The sequence below is a fragment of the Pelophylax lessonae genome (genome assembly GCF_965119305.1).
Source record: "Pelophylax lessonae genome assembly, chromosome: 4".
Lineage (NCBI taxonomy): Eukaryota > Metazoa > Chordata > Amphibia > Anura > Ranidae > Pelophylax > Pelophylax lessonae.
This window is the reverse complement of record NC_138771.1, coordinates 152,504,300-152,523,344: the sequence shown is the minus strand read 5'-3', so window position 1 is coordinate 152,523,344 and position 19,045 is coordinate 152,504,300. Positions and strand designations below refer to the sequence as shown.

The window sequence follows — 19,045 nt, the reverse complement described above, 5'->3', positions numbered from 1 at the left end:
GCCCACCTTTTGAATACTTACTTCTTGGATCACCTTTTGGCATGGGTGGGTCTGACCATTTTCTACTGAGGGAATGGTGTGCCTTAAAATAAAAAACACAATCTATCAGGAGCATGCATTGTCTGCTCTACAACAATGAACAAATCAAAAACAAAAAAAGAGCACACATAGTTGTAAACTGTATTCACCAAATGGCAAATGGCAATAACAAGCTTAATCAGTTTGCCATTTTCAATTATCTAAGGGTCTTTAAAAGCACTCTGCATTGCCCAACAACCACATACACAATGTGTTTACAGCTTACATGACACATTTAATGCATGGCCAGTTGAGCAAAGGTATACAGGAATACTTGACAATGTTTACTCCATAGCAATAAAAAAAAAAAAAAAAAGGATTTTTGTATGAACTTACCGTAAAATCCTTTTCTCTGAAGTCCATTAACAGACGCAGCTCTTATGCTTCTTTTACCATTGGGTTATGCTGCCCCCTACTAGTACTAGTCAGGAAAAAAACAAGTTTACCACGCCTATGGAGGCTGTCCCTATAGGCATAACCCAACACCCCCTGCTCCAGCATACCAGTTTTGTTGCAAGCAGTGAGAAGAAGACACAAACCATCCCAATATCAGAGGGGCGGGTGCTGTGTCTGTCAATGGACTTCAGGGAAAAGGATTTTACAGTAAGTTCTTAGCAAAACCCAGTTTTCTCTATCGTCCATTGACAGACGCAGTTTTTATGCTTCTTATACCATTGGGATGTCCCAAAGCAGTGTAGGAATGAGGGGTGGGAAGAACGCAAACCAAATAGTTAATGTAAAATTCAAAAGGCTAAACTTAGCCAACTGGGTAACATGAAGCTCAACCAGGAACAACAAGGAGCTCACCCATGAAAGAAAAAAAAAAACTAAAAAGAAACAAACTAGTCTCTTTTAAACAGTAGTCTGCAAAACCTTGTGGCCAAAGGATGCATCCGAAGATGCCAACAAATCTACCTTGTATGTTACTATGATACTTTGTATCTATGTGTGCATAGATGACCAAGTCGGCGCCTTACAAACTTGCACTACTGAGGCCTGATGGCGAAAAGCCCAAGAGGCACTCAGCTTTCTAGTAGAATGCGCCTTCTTATGGCAATCCCAACAGCTGACACTCTGGCTACCAGGGGAGCCGCATCCAAGGCTGCAGCACACAGGAACACCAGGGCCTGGGCCATCTGGTCCCCAAGTTCCATCAGCTCCGGGAAAACTAAGACAGCATCTAGGTTCCTCTTAAAACCCTTTACCCATTCTGTAACCGTCTGATAACAAAACAGGCACAAAAAAATTGGTTTCAGGATTGAAACCGCCAACACATGAAGGTGGCAGGAAAGGGATTCCACCTGCCTGTCCACCAGGTCCGTAAACACCAGGGAATCTTCAACAGGCACTATAGTAGATTTGTTCAACCTGGATAAAGGATGATCCACCTTAGGTGGTATCGTCCAAAGGTTCGAAAGCATCTCAGCAAAGGGATAACGGCATTTAAAGCCCTTAGGCACTACTAGCATGTGTTTGATGCTCCGCCACTGGTCATTAACAATATCATGAAAATTCTCGGGACAAGGAAAGACCTTGTCCGATTTTTGGGTTTTGCGGGAGCCAAAGGACACCCGTGCCCCTGCCGGTGTGGGTTCGTCTGCCATTTTTAAAGTTTCCCTTACTGAAACAATCAGGGCTTCCACCAAAGCGCGTTCCAGCACTGCAGCTGAAGAGGACAGGTCCGCTTCACCATCTGATTGCGAGGACCGCGATTCCTCAAGGAGGGGGTGTCCATGGCGACCATATCAGTCTCTGACTCGCGACTGCGATACGGAAGGTCCGGTAGTCCCATTAAGGGGGTCTTAGGGTGAAACCACTGCCTGGGACTCCATAATTCGTTCAAAAGAAAACAGGTGTACTGTCTCTTAAGAGCGCTGAGCACGGTTCCCACTGCCGATCACTGCAGTATGCGGCGTCCCCCTTAAATATATGCAGATAGCAGCGTGTGCAGGGATATGCCCACAGAGACCCTATTACTTTACCACCTCACTGAGAATCCTCCAGAGTCGATCTGTGCAGCAGAAGAGTGAAAATCACAGGATATGACATCAGCCTGGATAGAATGTGAAAGGTCACGCTGCCTGTGTAGCTCCATAGAGCTACACAAAAAGGCACAGGGTCAGGTATTCTGACAGGCCAGGGGGATCTTTTCGGAAGCACCAGTCCTATCATCCCCAGTAGTAGACCCCCCCCCCCCACCAAGACCACTAAGGAATATGGAGGGGGTGGCATTTACTCACCATACCATGGACCGGGTGGGCTCCACTCTGGAGTGGGAGTGCTGCCAGCCGAAAGGTACGCTGCGACTCAGGGCGTTCCAGGTCATCGCATCCCAGCAAAACATCCATACACAGGCTTGTCCCCATCCAAAACCGGGGCTCTGTCGTGGCGAGGCCTAGTGCGGGACTATAACCTGCTCACGCTTGTAGGCCAGGCTGGGAGACCATAAGGATCTAGATTAGCTTATCCAGTGCGAAACCTCAGCAGGCTATCGCTTGTAGTTCACCAGGAGGATCCCCCTAAACACTAACTAGCAGAAATGCGTAAAGAAAATAAAACAAACTATTCTTTAAAAGAATAAAAAAAAACAGACGGAAGTCACAGCATCTAGGTCCTACTTCTTCACTAGGCAGAAACAAACCGATATCCTGGAGCAGGGTGCGTGGGGTTATGCCTATAGGGACAGTCCCTGTAGGCGTGATAAACTGTTGTTTTCCTGCCTAGTACTACTCCTGTAGGGGGCAGCATAACCCAATGGTATAAGAAGAATACCCACAATGGTATAAGAAGAATAAGAGCTGCATCTGTCAATGGACGATAGAGAAAAGAAATGTTACTTTTAAATGCAGATTAAATTCCGATTTGCTGATTTTGTGCAATGCAGACATTACTTATCAAAAACGGCTATAACCAGCTATTATCAAAACAGCAGTACAATGTATTTTATAATATTACAGATGTATTGCAGCACTGCTGGTGGTATGACACCTACCTGAAGATGACTGCCAGTCGGTCCAGAAATAGCGTGGGGTCAGAGGACAAGCCATTATTAGGGTCTTGGGAGAGGAGCTGAACAGAGAAGTAGGGAATATGTTTCTTGACATATTACAAATAAATGCACACAACCACTGGGAACTGCAGTTTACCTGGACATTAGCCAGAAGAACCCCCCCCCCCCCCCATACAGATAGCTTTCACACAACAAAATAAACTAGGAAAAAGGTTTTATTATAGGGCAAAGGCAGAAGAAAATTGCTAAAAACGATCCTACATAGGAGGGGCTTAGCAGATTCTGTCATAAAACTGTGACAAGGAGTTTACAAACAATGTTCAGGCAGATACAAGATAGAGAGAGACAAAGTAATATTGTTACTTTTGTATCTACGATTTCACTTATCTGCTAATCGAAAGGACTGACCTTTGATCTGCATATGATGTCAGTTACAGCAACCAGATATGCAAAAACAAAGTTTTTTTGTGGCTCAAATTAAATTTCTTCCTTTTTTACCTCTTTTTTTACCCTAATCAGCCCTAATTAACTCCTCCTTACCCTGTGTGCTTGTGCATATCAAATGGCCGCACTACCAGTGCATATACCAGGCAGAATTCCTGGCCTTCTGTGATGTACGCTGACAAAAAAAGTACTCCACTCACACCTTTAGTTTAAGTGCAGCGGGTTGTAAGGCAAACCACTGCATCACAATGCCACCACAGGGAACAGAACTCTATAGAGAAAAAAAAGTAAACAGTGCAATGCAGCGCACTGGTCCATCAGCACGGTGCTCACAGCACACACTAGCAGCCATGCATTCAGTGCTGCTTGCTGCTTTGTACGGGTCCCTTAACTACTATTTTTCAGATATCTTTTTTTTTTTTTCCTATCTATTGTTTCCACCCTTTATATTCGATTTTTTTTTCACATTTTTATTTGCTTTGTTCATTAGTTTACAAGTGTTGCGTGTAAAAAAAAAAAAAAAAAAAAAAAAATGCCTTAAATAACTTTGCACATGATAATTTTAGTTAGTTAGTATTATTTTAAACAGGACGATTTATAGAATAAAATGTATACTTTTTTTTAAATTATTAATTAAAAAAAAAAAAAAAATGTTAAAGACTGATAAAATGTGTTGCTTCTTCTATGGATTGCATAAAAAATAAAATCATTTTGCAAGACATCAAAAGGAAGCTTTATTTGTCCTATGAAAAAAGATATATGCATTACTAGGTTGGCCTAAATAGGAGCTCCAGTCTCCTGTGTAAAAGTGAACAGTCAGCAGCTACAAAAACTGTGGCTGCTGAGTTTTAACAGCCACTCACCTGTCCCAGGATCCAGCGATGTGCTTACCCCAGCCAGTTTCACCTCCTGTCGTCTGTCCCTGGCATCTTAACTGTAGGCACCCGGCTATGACAGCTTGCGGCTTCACAGCCGGCTGCCCATTGACATTGTAAACGGTCCCAGTGTCTCCTGGACTGGAGGGAGGGAGGGGAGGGAGAACTTTCACTTCCGATCGCCTGGGGGGTTGGAGTGGAAATGGGTTTTTTTCGGTGGAGTTCTGCTTTAAGTAGCGCCAAGTTACTGCCAAGTAAACAGGCCCATAGCAAAAATGTAAAAATTGCTCAGGCCTATAGAGGGTGTACCGGTGTGACAGTTAAGCTGGTTAAGCATAGGTCTACTTTAAATATATTACTAATGACAGAATATCATCTAGGAGGAGCCAAATGTAATTAATCTTACACGCATCAAAATTCTCTCACCTTCTTGAGGGCATCAACCTGGACAGAACACAGCTCGCTCAAGCACTCGGAGATCTTGTCCAGAGGTAGACGTGCAAGGACCAGTGCAGTGCCTGATGTGGGGGAAAATGGATCAGTGAAACATGTTAGCAGGGCTGCATAAATCCCAGGATCCAGGGAAAATTAACATTTATCATTTTGTCTCTGTGCAAAAAACTGTCTAAACGCCCCCATTTTGGAAAGGCTGCATCTTGAATTCTACTTATTTCCTTACCTGTGTGAAGTATCTCCATTTGCAGCAACATATTTTTACTTATTTGGATATACAATCCTTTAGGCTTTAATATTCACCCTTATTATAAGACTGACCTCTGATTTGCAGGCATTTCAACTAGGTATGCTTCACAACAATTACGTGTTTTTGCTGATGATGCCTTACACTTTCTAACCCTGTGGAGTCACTTTCAAACTATTCTATATTCTAAAAGACTTTGCAGGTGTTTAAGGCCTGGAAGTAAATAGCCAGGATTCAAAATCACCACCTCAAACCCCCATCTCAAAAAATGTGCAAGACATTAGGAGTGCCTTTGACTTTAAATTGAAGCACACTCTCGTACTCTATTATAGGGATTTTATGAACCAACTTGGAATTGTGGTTTGCAAAGCCTCTGGGAGAACCAGCACAGCTATCTCATGCCATGGTTAGGCCACATCATAGCAAAAAGATAACACCTGAACTGCTCTACCTCTCCCTGTTAATACATGGCCCTTTTAAAATGTTAAAAAGGCTCTACAGAAGAAAATGTAACCCCTTGGACCCGGAAGGCGGGGGATTATGATCATGTGACCATTGTGATTGGCTGTCAAAGCAGTCACACTATATTTGCACTAATGCATGCAAATATGCGGATGCTTGGCGTCAAGGTCCACCTGCCGAGAGGCCACATATTTGTGTGCAGCTGGCACCAAGAGAGATTAAAATGAATCTGGGTAAGTCTTGGGCCTAGATTAATTGAAACCATCCTTCTCTGTCATTGACTGGACCTCCTAAGTCTTACAACTGTCATTACATTATGCCAGAAGTTAAATTCTTCTGTGGAATAGAAATAGAATGCTCCCAACTGCCCTTACATTCTTTTAACTTCTTTAATAATGCAGTAAAGCAATAGTAAAATAAGCTTAAAATGGCCACCTTTGCCACATAGCATGATGGCTCATCGTGGTGTTCACTACACACAAAGCTATTATTGTTCTACACATTTTCCGAAACACATTGTTGGATATTGTTAACAAAATCTGTGTGATAAACATGTTCTATAGATTCTATGGTATTTTAATGTAAAGAATAATAAAGCTCAAACCTTTTAGAAGTCCTACAGAAGCCTCTGGTGGCAACGAGAAGGAGTCCAAAGACCGAGCGATTTCCAGAAGCCCATTAAAGTGATGAGCCATGTGGTCCCGGCAGACACAACAAATGTTCTGAATGGCTTTGGCAGAAGGCGTAGCCAAGGATGTCTGGCACAAGCCCTTCATTAGGTAGGACAACACAGGATCTAATGATATCAATGACAAAGATAGAACACAATTGAAGAAGGAAAAAAAAAGGCTCTCCATACATATGACTGAAGAAGGATATTTGCTGACCACTGCAGATTTTCCTTCCACCCCAAAAAAAAGGAGCCAAAAAGAGGACAGGTTGCCAAAAGTGACGTGTTCACACAGGTTTCCAGTTAATTCGTTTGACTGTAGTTTAGTTATTTTGGAATAGTGAAAGACTACACAAGAAATCCCTCTAGCTTCACACATTGGGTTGATTTACTAAAGCTGAAGAGTTAAAGCGGAGTTCCACCCAAAAGTGGAACTTCCGCTTTAGGGAGTCCTGACCCCCCGACATGCCACATTTGGCATGTCATTTTTTTGGGGGGGGAGCGGGTACCTAGTTTTGACAGGTACCCGCTCCCACTTCCGCTCGGAGCGCCGCGGCGCCCTGAGCGGAAGTTCTCCTCTCCCCCTCCCTCCCTGCAATCTTCTGGGACACGTCAGAGGTCCCAGAAGATTGCCGGCCAATCACGGCGCGCAGCGCGACTCGCGCATGCGCAGTGGGTACCCGGCTGTGAAGCCGCAAACTGTAACAGCCGGGTGCCCACAGCAGTGATGCCGGCGCCGAGGGAGAGGATCGAGGCTTCCGGCGGCCGCATCGCTGGACCATTGGACAGGTGAGTAAATGGCTGGAACTCCGCTTTAATAATTTGGTGCAGTTGCACATGGTAGTCAATCAGCTTTTAACTTTAGCTTGTTCAATTTAGCTTTGACAAAATTTGGAAGGTTTTTATGCAGAGCTGCACCAGATTTTGCACTTTCCAGTTTTAGTAAATCGACCCAATGATGAGAATCTGCTTTTGCAGGTAAAGAACTGTAGATAAAGTATAGGAAATAACCAACAGGTTACATTATGCAGGCTTCCAAATGTGGCATTGTGGGTGCAAAAAGTTGCACAGAGCACTCACAGACATCATAACTAAGATACTGCTGTACAAATTAGACCATGCTCACATAGACATACACCAATGCGAAGAGCCATGTCTGTCTGCACAGGATGCATAGTGTTTCATTCATGTCAACTGGGACACAGCGGCAGCTGCATGTACAGTTACCGCTCCCAATCTGACCATCCATGTGAGTGTGGGAGCATGTCCCCGAAGGCAGACACTGCGTGTTTGGGGACATGCACCTGTACACACCTGCACCCACGCAGATGCCAAATTGGGGAGAGCAGCAGCTGTGTCTGTGCAGCATGCCAACTGACATGAATGGGACTGCTTGCATGCGGATCACCTTTATGGGCAAACCGAGCCCTTCGCTTAAAGTGTTACTAAACCCATACAGTATGCTTGTTCTCACTGTGGAACCTAAGGGGTTAATCCTCTGCACTGTGTAAAAAGGCTGTTTGACCCCCATCTTCTTTCACTGTCCCCAATCCATCTCCTGATAGAACAGAGCCATAGGAGGCACTCTGCACATGCTGAATTTGGTGTGTATTGATCAAGCATTTTTCTTTTTGCAGGAGAGTGCATGTGATCAGCACAGGGCCAAACAGCACTGTCCAGACAGAGGGTCAGAAATCATGCAGCCTCATAGGACAGTCAGAGGAGAATGAAAACAACTCCTTGAAACTTTATTCAGTGCTCGACCGGACACTGATAGAGAACACAAGTCTGCTATATACTGCTGATGAGAAAAAGTATTTAGCAGTTTATATTTACTAAAATAATTGCATTTCCATGTTCTGTGTACTGTGGGAGACCAGGTATAGTGAATGCAGGGTCTTGGGTTTAGTACCACTTTAGGTAAACTTGTATGAATGAGACCTTATTACAGCAAAGCTAGAAAATCCTACAAATTTCACAGTCAGAACGTGAATATTCTTCAGGGTGCTTACCCTCTGTCACACATACCCGATTGCCATGTGCTGACAATAAAACCTTTCAAGTTATTGGGGTTTTTTTCGTGTATTAATTGCAGAAAGCTACATACAGGACATAAGACTCAGTGGACAAAAAAAAATAAAAAATAAAATAAATTATTTAAATTATTATAAAGTAAGAATTATAAACTTACCTACCATCATTGCAATCATGAGACCAAACTTTATAATCTGGTTTGCAGCTTCTTATTTGGAAGACAGGTCCACCTTATAGCAGTTTTACTGCTACAAGGCGGCACCCTCTGCACTGGATCATTTATATATATATATATATATATATATATATATATATATATATATATATATATATATATATATATATATATATATATACATATACATACATACATACATACACACATATATATATATATATATATATATATATAACACACACACACACGTGATCCGACTCTTCCAGGTAGGGGGCACGCATGCTTGCCGCCGGTGGCTGGCTCCCGCTATAATTACACACAGCGGGAGCAGATCGGTGGGTACCACAGACTTGATGTTCACCAGCACCCGCCGATCAACAGGCAGAATGGCGGTCTGCCTATGTAAACAAGGCATATCGCTGTTCTGATCGCTCTTCCCCTAGAAAAGGTACCTTCCACACTGTTGTAAAACCCAGGTTAGGCACACAGTTAAGCCTTTGATCGCCCCTGATGTTAACCCCTTCCCAGCCAGTGTCATTAGTACAGTGACAGTGCATTTTTTTTCAGCACTGATCACTGTATTAGTTTCACTGGTCCCCAAAAAGTGTCAAAAGTGTCAGAATATCCACCAGAATATTGCAGTCCCGCTATAAGTCGCTGATCGCCGACATTACTAAAATAATAATTAAAAATAAATAAAAATAGCCTATAGTTTGTAAACGCTATAACATTTGCGCAAACCAATCAATTTTTGCCTATTGAGATTTTTTTAACAAAAATATGGAGCAGAATATATATTGGCCTGAATTTATGAAGAAATGTAAGTTTTTTAATTTTTTTTTATTGAATAGGTTTTATTGCAGAAAGTAAAAAATGTTGTATTTTTTTGCTCATAGGACAAAAAATAAAAACCGCAGAGGTAAGCAAAAACCACCAAAAGCTCTATTTGTGGGGGGAAAAGAAAAAAGGACATACATTTTCTTTGAGTACAACAGGTCTTAATCGCGCAATTGTCAAAGTAACGCAGTGCCGTATCGCAAAAAAAATGGCCTGTCTTGAAGGGGAGTGAATCTTCCAGAGGTCAAGTGGTAAGACTAAATAAACAAAACAAAAAAACCCCAAAAAACTAAAATTTTAAATGAAAAGAAATAGAATGCACGCTGGATATAAGTGCCCATGCACATCTGTGCGATGTGACTTTGGACATCAAAGTTGCATGACAAAGCGCACAGTATTCTTTTCAATGGCACCCGTTAAAGTCACTGCAAATTAAAAGGTGCCTGCACTACATTGGTGCAATATTTGAGGCAACCTTGATCCATAGAATGTAAAGTCGAATCAAAAACACACCAAAAGTTGCTTCAAATTCGCAATAGAAATTGTGTGCCTCTGGAGGTGAGCTAATGTGATAGGTGCCTAAGAGACAGTGCTTGCCTCAATGTGTTGTAATTCTACTCAAACAAAAACAAATGCCATCTAAAAACCAAAGCTTAAAGTATAACTAAAGGCAAAACATCTTTTTTAGTTTTGGATAGAGTGAAGAGGGATTAGAACACTTGTTAGTTTTTATTGCTATCTGTGCCCCCGTTAAGGAGATTCACCCTCTCTATTTGTCCTGTTTACCATCATCATTGTAACTGAAAGTAAAAGAAAATCCCAAATTTTGGGTTGTGCCCAGAAAAGCAATAGAGGGGAAATCTGCCAATGGGAACACTACTTAAATTGCAGGGATTTCCTCTCGCTCGCTGTTTTGGCTATGGGACAGGAAAGAAAGGGACATTTCGGCAATGGGACACAGATGGCAAAACAAAATCTAGACAGGGGTTATTAACCCTCCCTTGCTCTATCAAAAAAAAAATTTAAAAAAGTTTTGCCTTTAGTTCCACTTTAAGGTTCGGAACTTACCAAGATACTGAGGGTTTCGATCAATCGCCTCACTCATCTCCCCTACCAGCTCTATGCTAGTGTAACGCACAGCAATGTGAACAGACTCGGGAAGTCGGACTACTGCATCTAGGACTTCTAGCAAAGTTGGATTGTTCTCTCTGCAAATAAAAGGATGGAGAGATTAAAAAAATTGTTCATACGCATAAATGCACACCCTGAAAGATATTTACATATGCGTAAATATCTATTTATTACAGGTACTTGTATGGAGCCGTCAATTTATGCAGTGCTTTCCATATAAAAGGTGCATCTCATAAAATTAGATCATCATCAAAAAGGCAATTTATTTCAGTAATTCAAGTTGAAGTTTACACTTTGTTGCTTTGTGCACTGGTCCAAATTATTTGGATGGGGGATTGTGGTGTGGGGTTGTTTTTCAGGGGTTGGGCTTAGCCCCTTAGTTCCAGTGAAGGGAACTCTTAAGGTGTCAGCATACCAGTACATTTTGGACAAGTTTATGCTCCCAACTTTGTGGGAACAATTTGGGGATGGCCCTTCCTGTTCCAACATGACTGCACACCAGTGCACAAAGCAAGGTCCATAAAGTCATATATGAGTAAGTTTGGGGTAAAGGAAATTGACTGGCCTGCACTGAGTCCTGATCTCAACCTGATAGAACACCTTTGGGATGAATTAGAGCAGAGGCTGCAAGCCAGGCCTTCTCGTCCCACATCAGTGCCTGACCTCACAAATACACTTCTGGAAGAATGGTCAAACATTCCCATAGACACACTCCTAAACCTTGTGGACAGCCTTCCCAGAAGAGTTGAAGGTGTTATAGCTGCAAAGGGTTGTCTACCTCAATATTGAACCCTATGGACTAAGACCGGATGCCATTAAAGATCATGTGTGTGTAAAGGCATGTGTCCCAATACTTTTGACAATATAGTGTATTTTGTGTTTTAAAGTGGTTAGAAAACTTTTTCCTAAATGGAAAATGAACAAAGCATATCTCCATATAGAGTGTACTTGTCTCAGTCCATAACACTTGCTCTCTCCTTTATCGGCTATGTACGAGTCACTTCTGACATTTTTTTTCCCCAGACACCTAGCAGCTCTACATCTAGTCCAGCAGGATTCCCTGTGGATCTCTGCAATATCCTGAGGCTACCCAGGCAGTTCCACTACTACAAGTTGGATGACATGCCCATTACCTCCTCCCACCCTGTGAGTGCAATTTTACACTTCTAATATTTCTATTATTCTACCACAGCCATCTTCATACTTACTGATAAGGATATGTGTACAGTAAAACCTTGGATTGAGAGTAACTTGGTTTGAGTGTGTTTTGTTAGACAAGCAACATTTTTTTATATAAATTTTGACTTAATAAAAAAGAGCGATGTCTTGATATACAAGTAACATCACAACTGAGTATAAAAGAAAAGAGAGGTGCCTCTAAGTGTAGCAATATGGTTACATTTAACGAAGGTACAACATTTAGCAACTCCCATGGTTGATGATTAAACAGGCACATCCAAGTATGCAGGCATCATGGGTAAAGCTGTCCACATTGACGTCATTTCTTCCACGCTGCACTCTACGAGCGCTTCAAGCCTCACTTTCAGATCGCTCTACTGCAGGGTAGTCTTCCTGGTCACGACTGCAGACTGCTGGCGGTGGGGAGGATGGGCTATGATGAAAGCTTTATCCCGGATGCCTGCATACTTAGATGTGCCTCTTAATCGTCAACCATGTGAGTTGTTAAATCTTGTACCTTCAGTAAATGTAACCATATTGCTACACTTAGAGGCGCCTTTCTTCTCTTTTATACTCTGTAGCTCCTGCTGAATTTTGCTTCTTATCCCCTTGTGGAGGCGCCATTTGTGGATGGAGATTTTATGGTTAGACAACCCATCACATTGCTATAAGTTTTCTTATATGGACTTTAAACTGAAAGACTTATGAATAACTGGTTGTAGAATGAATCATCTGAGTTTCCATTGTTTCTTATGGGGAAATTCAGACCTTGCTTTGATATACGAGTGCTTTGGATTACAAGCATGTTTCCGGAACTAATTACTACGTTCGCAATCCAAGGTTTTACTGTACTTTATATAATTACTTTATACTTACCGATGAGGATATATTTTGTGCATATATACCTGGGAGCTGGAGTTACAGACACCATATTTGCCCACACAAGCAATTTGTGCTTGGTGAAGTCCACAAATCTGTTTTTGTGTGTGCACTTTAAAAAAAACAACTACATAGTTTCAAACAGAGTAGGGAATAGTTCAAATACCTTTCAGCCTTTTGGCCTATGTTCCATTGGGGAGATTTACCTCTACTTCCTGTCCTGTAAATACAACAGGAAGTGAAAGGAAATCACTAACATGGGAAACCCATTCTTAGACATTTGTCACCAGAAGACTTCCCTTCTATTTCCAGTCATGACTATATTTACCAAGACAAACACAAAAGATAACTTTCTCTCAGCTGATTTACAAACATTATTAAAAACAAAAAAGCCTGAAAGAGGTTCATTCCCTTCCCCCACCATCCAAAGACAATAATTAAAGAAAAAAAAAGTATACACCCACAGAAAAGCAAAAACTAAAAATGAACGTAAATAATGCAACAGCACAACACATATGCAGGTCAGATTTTAGCAAAAAAAAAACAAAACAAAACTGAAAAGCATTGCATTTTATAACACTGAAGTAAAAAACAAGTTAAAAGGGAATCTCTCTTGGTACATATTAAGTATCCACTGCGCAAAGTAGATGGAGCAGATTTTAATTAAAAGGTCTCAAAACAACTATTCACATTTAAAAAACATATTGCAAATAAAATAGAATAAAAGACAGCAAAAGATGATCAAACTGTATACTTTTGAAGGAAAAAAAAAATGTAAGTTAATGCTTACGGATCTACGCTTTTAGCTATGGAAGCCATTATAAACAGTACAGCCTCTGTGACTTCCCAAGGTGGATTTCCATCTTTCAGAGTGGAATACAACTGCATGGGAAAGAAAAGATATACAAATGAAAATCAGCAATAAAACAATTAAGATCACTGAAAATTTATGTTGCAAGATATTCTTGGTCTCTCTACATTCTTTTAGAGCAGAGGTAGGCAACCTGTGAGAGGAGGAAATTTCCCTGAACATGATGAAAGATTTAGGATCACTGGGGTTCAGCGCATTTTGTTTTCAAGAAATTTACTAGCAAGGCCTAAAAAAGGAAAAAACATAACATATAACAAAACAAACGTCACTGTAAAAATATAAAAACTTAGCCTACCTTAACGCCAGGTTCACACGTATGCAAATTTGATGCGGGTTTCCCCGCATTCAATTTGCATGACATGTGAGTGTAACCAGATCTTAATGGAGCCAAATCACACGTGTCCGGGGTGGCTACAGTCCGGAATGAAAAAGGGTCCAGTGCGTTTTTGGGTCTGGATCAGGTGCAAATTCAGGCTAAAATTCGGGCCTAAATCCCACCTGAACCTGGCCTAAAAGTGGACAGTGCCACTCAGTAGGGCAGAAGTCGGTGTAATGTCCTTGGTCCACGCCGCACTAGTCTCCACGTCCCTGGTCAATGCCGCACCAGTCGCAGCGCGTCACCAAAAGGACTTGACCATGTTTCTGCCTGTTGCCTGGACTGATCCTTTGCCTGTTTCTTGACCATGTATCTGCCAGATCTGACCCATGTGCATGTCTGACTGACTATGCTCCTGCGATGTGCCTGTTAGAAAATACTTTGGGGTGTTTGCTTTCCAAAATGTGGTAATTTTGTGGGTGTTTCCACTGTCCTGGTACTCCAGGGCCTCCAAATAATGGGATTTTTGACTTACCGTAAAATCCATTTCTCTGATGTTCATTGACGGACACAGCTCTTCATCTTCATGACCATAGGGTTATACTGCCCCCTAGAGAAGTAGGACACTTGGCAGAGAAAAGCTTGAGCACGCCTATGGGGCAGTTCCTGGGGGTATATTCCCACTTACTGCTATAGGTATTCAGTTTTGTAACAAGCCTTGTCCGAAGAAAAAAAAAAAAAAAACAACTCCAAAGAGGGGCAGGTGCTGTGTCCGTCAATGAACATCAGAGAAATGTATTTTACAGTAAGTCAAAAATTCTATTCTCTCTTTTGTTCATTGACCGATACAGCTATTCATCTTCATGACCATAGGGACATCCCAAAGCAGTGTCAAACACGAGGGGTGGAAAAAGCAGAAAAACAAAAAACTTCCCCCTCTAGGCTAAACATAGCCAATCAGGAGCGCAACTGAGAACAACTGGAGCTCACCTGGAAAGGAAAAAAAAAAACACCCTCGAAGGGGACAAGTTTTCTAAACAGCAGCCTGCAAAACCTTGTGGCCAAAAGAAGCATCCACAGATGCCAATACATCCACTTTATAAAACTTTGTGAATGTGTGCAAAGATGTCCAGATGGCTGCCTTGCAAACTTGCACCACTGACGCCTGATGACAGAAGGCTCAGGAGGCACTAAGCGCCCGAGTAGAGTGCGTCCTGACAGGAAAACGAAGAACTTGCCCCTTAATAGAATAGGCCTGAACCACAGTCTGTCTGATCCATTTGAAAATGGTTGCAGCAGAAGCAGCCAACCTCTTGTGAGGTCCATCCATGAGGACAAACAGTGAGTCTGACTTCCTAAATGACTGCGTAGCCGCCAGGTACACCCTGATTGCTCGAACCACATCCAGAGAATACAAGGCAACTTCCTTAGGATGCTTAGGCTTAGGACACAAGAAGGGCAACATATTGTCTTCATGCAGATGAAAATCTGAGATAACCTTTGGAATAAACGATGGACACGGTCGAAGAACCACCTTATCACCCCTGAGAACCACTATATAAGGTGAACGACAAGACAGCGCCACCAGCTCAAACACCCTGCGCAAAGTAATAGCCACTAAAAAGGCCACATTCTGGGACAACGTAAGCAGGGGAATCTCCCGAATATATTTTATATTTATTGTCTGTACCAGATCGGCGTACCAAGACCGACGAGGCCAATCCGGAGCCACCAGGATGATCGGAGTTGCCTTCTGCCTCGATCCTTCACAAGAGTCTCGGCAGAAGTTTGAGAGGAGGAAAGGCATATATCAGACGATAATGACTCCAGGGAGCCACTAAGGAGTCTGTGGCGTCGGCTAGAGGATCCCGAGACCGTGCCACAAACCTACCTGTACTTTCCTGTTGAGGCGAGAGGCCAACAGATCCACCTCAGGAGTCCCCCACCGGAGACAACTGGATGAAGTGACCATTCTTCTTGGTCTAACGCCTGTCAACTGAGATAGTCTGCCTACCATTTTTCCACTCCTGGAAAGTGCACAGCAGAGATGGCTGGAAAGAACCATTCTGCCCACCTTAGAATGCGGGCTTCTTCCCAAGCCGCCAGGACACTTCTTGCCAGAGGAAGAAACACTCAGGTCGAGGCCAGAGTCAGTCCCAAATATTTTAGGCTCGTGGACGGAACCAGAGCAGACTTCTGAAGATTCAGAATCCAACCAAACTCCCTCAGCGTTTGTAGAGTGATCTCCAAGTGGGCCAAAAGAGCAGTTAAAGACTCTGCTCGTAAAAGTACCAGTACCACTATCCCCCGCTGATGCAGCAATGCTAGCACCGGTGCCAACACTTTTGTGAAGACCAGAGGAGCGGAGGCAAGACCAAATGGTAACGCCACAAATTGATAATGCTCCTCGCCCAGGGCAAAGCGGAGGAAGCGCTGATGGGCGACAGATGGGGATGTGAAGGTAAGCGTCCTTGATGTCGATGGATGTGAGAAAATCCCCCTTATGTAGGGACGCCACCACCGTGTGAATGAATTCCATTCAGAACTTCTGTAGCCACACAAAGCAGTTTAGTGCCTTGAGGTCCACAATTTAAGGCACCTTGCCCTCTTTCCTGGGAACTGTAAACAGGTTTGAATAGAAACCTTGAAAATGTTCCGACATCGCAACCATCACTCCTTGAACAGGTCTTGCACTGCCCCATAGAGATCCTTTAAGCGATCTGGGGATATGATCGGAACTCGATCTTGTAGCCAGATCGAATGACTTCGTGGACCCAATTGTCCTGAATCAGGGAGGTCCACAGGTCCGGAAAACAGCGAAGACATCCCCCACCCCCAATGCGCCCCTACATGCGGAGGAATTTTTTGTCCACAGACCTCGCTCTAGGTTTGCCGGACTAAGACTTTTTGGAACCCCCATTGGAGGCCCTGAAGGCTTTAGACCCCTTATCCTGAAGGACGAAAAAGCTGCTTGCGAGCAGAAAAAGAAGGATCCCGCCAGCGACAGGACTCCTTACCCTTGGAAGCCTGAGAAAGAAGAGTACTCTTTCCCCCTGTGTGGACTTTGAGGATGTCATCCAAGGAACCTCCAAACAGGTGATCCCCCATGAATGGAAGATTGGACAAGGCCTTAGAAGCATGGTCTGCAGACCAGCACTTCAGTCAGATAATGCGCCGCAGAACCACTGCTGAAATAGACAGTCTAGAAAGCAGGGGAGCGGCATCCAAAGAGGTGTCACAGACGAACTGTAGCTCTTGGACCAACTGATCCACCAGCTCCACTAAGGCAGGAGGGAGCTGCTTCTCCTCCAGGTTCCAGGTTAAAAATTTAGCCCATTCAGTCATTGCACGTGACACCAGGGTGATGGTAAACACTGGCCTAAGTGCCACAGTGAACATATGGCGGGTCAAGGCCTCTGACCGTCTATTGGCTGGATCAGAAAAGACGAGGGACTCTTCCACTGGTATAACAGTGGCTTTATTCAACCTGGAAACCGGGGAGTCCACTACAGGAGGGACTCCTCATAAGGGTAACACATTGCAAAACACTTAGGGATTGCAAAGGTGCGTTTTGGGGACCCCCACTGAGACAAGGCTACAAGAAAATGGTGGCGCCACGTGGCTCCCAAGGCCTGAAAAAGGTGATCCTAACAGGGAGGGGGGCCCTAAAAAAGGTATGTCCGCCCCAGGAGGGGGGGGTGAGTGAGCAGATGGAGCACACAGGCCGCAATAGACCACGGAGCTGGGGGGAGGGGAGACGCGGTTCAGAAGGAGGGGAACCCGGAGGTCCGATCATCCCAGGGAGGGGCACACGTCCACCCCAAAACTCTTGAGAAGTAGAGAGGGGACAGCTACTACCACACCAGGAACAGGGTGGACAACACTCCGGAGAGGACACCGCTCCATCATAATGTGGGTGCTGTTAGCCAGGAGGAAACGCTGTGACTCAGGCCGAAGCCAGTTTGTGTGTGCCCTCGCGAGACGTTAGACCCCGTCCAGGGGGGTGAAAGTGCCCGTACTTGAAGTGGTTAAGCAGGCAGCCCCACCCACTGTGATCATATCAACTGTTTATGGTTCACTACAGAAATATACACAGCAGAGATATAATTATGGTTAAAAAAGGGATATACCTGAGAGAAACATTCTATGGAGCCCACCAGAAAGATCAGGTCCTTTACCAGGTCTGAAACTCGCATACGGAACTCTCCGAAGTCATCGGTTTCTTCAGGAACCCCTTCCTGTAGAAAAATGGATGTTATTTATATAGAACTTAATGCAACTCTGTAATATTTTGGTAAATGCATTATTTAAATGAAAGCAGTGTAAGGCCTCTAGTGCACTGCAGCTTGAAAAAGCTTGGTACAGTTTTTTTATTTTTACTGAGCTAAAATATAGCACATTAATTGTAATGTGCCTATACACACAGGCGTGTACGTAAGCAAGCGCCGTGCATTCTTTGGTTAAAAAAAAAAAAAGAAAAAAAAGTGAAAAATCAGCTTTTTTGGGTCAGTAACTTATGCCTCATGCGCGTAATTGCCAATTTACATATTGTGCAGAACAAGAATGCAAGAATACATTTTTTGCACATTTGCGCAAACATGCGCGCGTGCATATACGTGAAAATGTGCGCAAATACATAAAAAAAAAAAAAAAAAGACAGAAAAAGTAGATGCTCAAACAGTAGTATGATGCGCATGGGGTCCAATTAACAGAGTTTGTCCTAGTATAAGCCTCTTGCAGTCTCTGTACAAAAGGGCTGAAGTGAGAGAGAAATAAGCAGTACAAGGAACCCATCAAATCATGTGCTGTCAGGGAGCATACTGATAGAATGAGAGAGCAGAGTGACAGGGAGATCTCATCCCTGTCCTGCTTCTCCTTGCATTTTCCAGTCACAGCTTTGGGCAAGTCCAGGCCAACCTAGGTTCAGTGGGTTGGATAATGCTGGGCATCAGACTGAAGACATCCCGTGGCAGAATAAAAGTACTCCCAGGGAAATCTCTTTATCCTTTTTTATCTTTATCATACGGTACAGGACATCATAGGCCCCAAACTGTAAAGGCCTCTGGTACACTGGCAGTAGGTAAGTAGGTAACATTTCCCAGACAGTATTGCTGCTTGGGTGAGGAGGTAGTGCCTTCTCGGTGTAGCACTTCCGTCTACTTGCCGAGAACACAACTAGTGCATCTGCTGGTCCCCAGGCTTTTAAATAGACATGAGCACAGGGTCAGCGCCTGGGTAATTGAGACTCTTTTCCAAGACATGCTAATACTTTCTAATTACACATCAATTTCAAGAGTATCCCACAGGGGATTGCCTCACTTAGCCATGGTGAAGACAATGTGCAGAGTAGCGATAGCCATTTCACTGTTTTGTACGCCAAG

At 43.3% G+C, this 19,045-nt stretch overlaps 1 protein-coding gene across 4 annotated transcripts in view; it reads right to left on the bottom strand.

Moving 5' to 3' along the window:
* Positions 1–19,045, bottom strand: part of TNPO3 (transportin 3) — a 117,001-nt gene that overhangs the window by 33,349 nt on the left and 64,607 nt on the right. The window contains exons 9-16 of one of the 4 annotated variants that reach the window (XM_082253085.1): positions 17,795–17,902; positions 13,268–13,359; positions 12,644–12,697; positions 10,357–10,496; positions 6,174–6,365; positions 4,834–4,925; positions 3,071–3,147; positions 7–82 (exon numbers count right to left, since the gene is read on the bottom strand). In XM_082253085.1, coding sequence (XP_082109211.1) covers positions 7–82; positions 3,071–3,147; positions 4,834–4,925; positions 6,174–6,365; positions 10,357–10,496; positions 12,644–12,697; positions 13,268–13,359; positions 17,795–17,902 — 831 coding nt within the window. The remainder of the gene's footprint in view (positions 1–6; positions 83–3,070; positions 3,148–4,833; positions 4,926–6,173; positions 6,366–10,356; positions 10,497–12,643; positions 12,698–13,267; positions 13,360–17,794; positions 17,903–19,045) is intronic. The other 3 variants (XM_082253086.1, XM_082253087.1, XM_082253088.1) reach the window with 3 other exon arrangements.